The sequence below is a fragment of the Meleagris gallopavo genome, chromosome Z (genome assembly GCF_000146605.3).
Source record: "Meleagris gallopavo isolate NT-WF06-2002-E0010 breed Aviagen turkey brand Nicholas breeding stock chromosome Z, Turkey_5.1, whole genome shotgun sequence".
NCBI classification, from domain to species: Eukaryota; Metazoa; Chordata; class Aves; order Galliformes; family Phasianidae; genus Meleagris; species Meleagris gallopavo.
The window spans coordinates 21,291,336-21,292,789 of record NC_015041.2 but is presented as its reverse complement, the minus strand read 5'-3'; the positions used below and the strand labels follow the sequence as shown (position 1 = coordinate 21,292,789).

The 1,454-nt window shown below is 52.5% G+C and overlaps 1 protein-coding gene across 1 annotated transcript in view; it reads left to right on the top strand.

Annotated features, from left to right (window-relative positions):
* Positions 1-1,171: 1,171 nt before the first annotated feature.
* LOC100541641 (betaine--homocysteine S-methyltransferase 1) overlaps positions 1,172-1,454 on the top strand; it is a 20,230-nt gene continuing 19,947 nt past the window's right edge. Inside the window, exon 1 of the mRNA XM_010725523.3 lies at positions 1,172-1,437. Within this exon, the coding sequence (XP_010723825.3) occupies positions 1,172-1,437 (266 nt within the window). The remainder of the gene's footprint in view (positions 1,438-1,454) is intronic.

The window sequence follows — 1,454 nt, the reverse complement described above, 5'->3', positions numbered from 1 at the left end:
TGCCTGCAGCACAGCACCCACAGTCCCTGCTGGCCAGAGCACTACCATGAGCACTGTGAGGCAGGCTGCAGCACCACAGTCACAGCAATCCTGACCCAGACATAACAACACAGCACAATCAGGAGAGAGCAAGCTCCTGAGCAAGCAAGGTGATGCACAGGCAAGCTCTCCTGTTAAGTAGGAAGAAAAGGAGTATGTTTCTGTACAGAAATCTGGCATGCAGCCCCAAAAAATTAAGTTCTTAAACGACCCAATACTGTTACTCGCCTAACATGCAGGTACATCATCACTCCAGCATTTCCCTGAATGCTTTATAAAAGCAGGTGATTAACTACAAAAAGATAAACTGGGTAATTTCCTAATCACTTATTAAAAGCACACTATCACCCAGACAGAGAAAACTTGAAAAGAAAGCAATGATGTGAGTGAATGGTGTTTGCTGCCATCATACACAATGGAAATGGAGTTATAGTGCCACAAAACTGTGCCTGAGAAGAAACCTGTTCATCAGGGATGGATGGTCTGTCTGTACTTTGCTTTAATAAGAGGCAAAGAAGGAAAATACTCAATAAGATGCCATAGTTTACCTACGATTACACTTTTGTAGCGTGTTTTATTCAGAAGAATATTGACTTGAATTCCACCAGTGCTTTCTAACAAACCACGCTTTGTGCACAGCAGATATTCAGGCCCCCATGAGGCTTCAATGACCAAAAAGACAAGAGGGCTCTCCGCAGGTGTGCACTCACATGGCCAGAACCCAGAGCAGGACTGGGACGGAGATGGCGTTTTCATTAAGTAATCTCTAATTGCGCCTAGGGATATTTTCCTAACAATCCCGTACCTTTTAATTAACACACATAACGTTTCCTTCCAGATGAGGTCAGCCTCATCTTTCGTTACTTCTCACATCCCGTCTCCCATTGGGACCGGCGCTCCCGCCGACGGCTGGCAGCACCCGGTCCTCCAGTACGATACCAGAGCTCGTGCACTTGGCACAGCTCTTGGCTGATTGCCCTGGGACCGCACCAGCGTGCTCACGCCTTCCACATGATGGAATCACTCCAACAGACCTCTTACCGACGCGCGCGCCGTGCCCGGCTTTCCCTTTCCAAAAGGCTCCCAAGAAACAAAACCCTTCTCTGACCCTTCAAAAACAGAGGGTAGAAAGATGCGGGGAAGCAAGAGCACGTTCGGAGGAGCGCTGAGCGGCCGCGACGAACCTCACCTTTCCCCGCGGCGAGGCTGGGGCTGCTATCGGCCGGCACCTCGTGCGAGATGGGTGCGGGAGCGGGGAAGCAGCGCGCTCCCCTTTGGCCGCCGCTCCCCCTCGCCGCATCCCGCCCCGCACGGAGCCAGGGGACCTCGCGATCTCAGAACCCTCCCGCCCCGGCCGAGGCGCCCCGAGTCCCGAGGAAGAGCTTCCGCCGCCCCCTCGCGGGAATGGAGAGGAC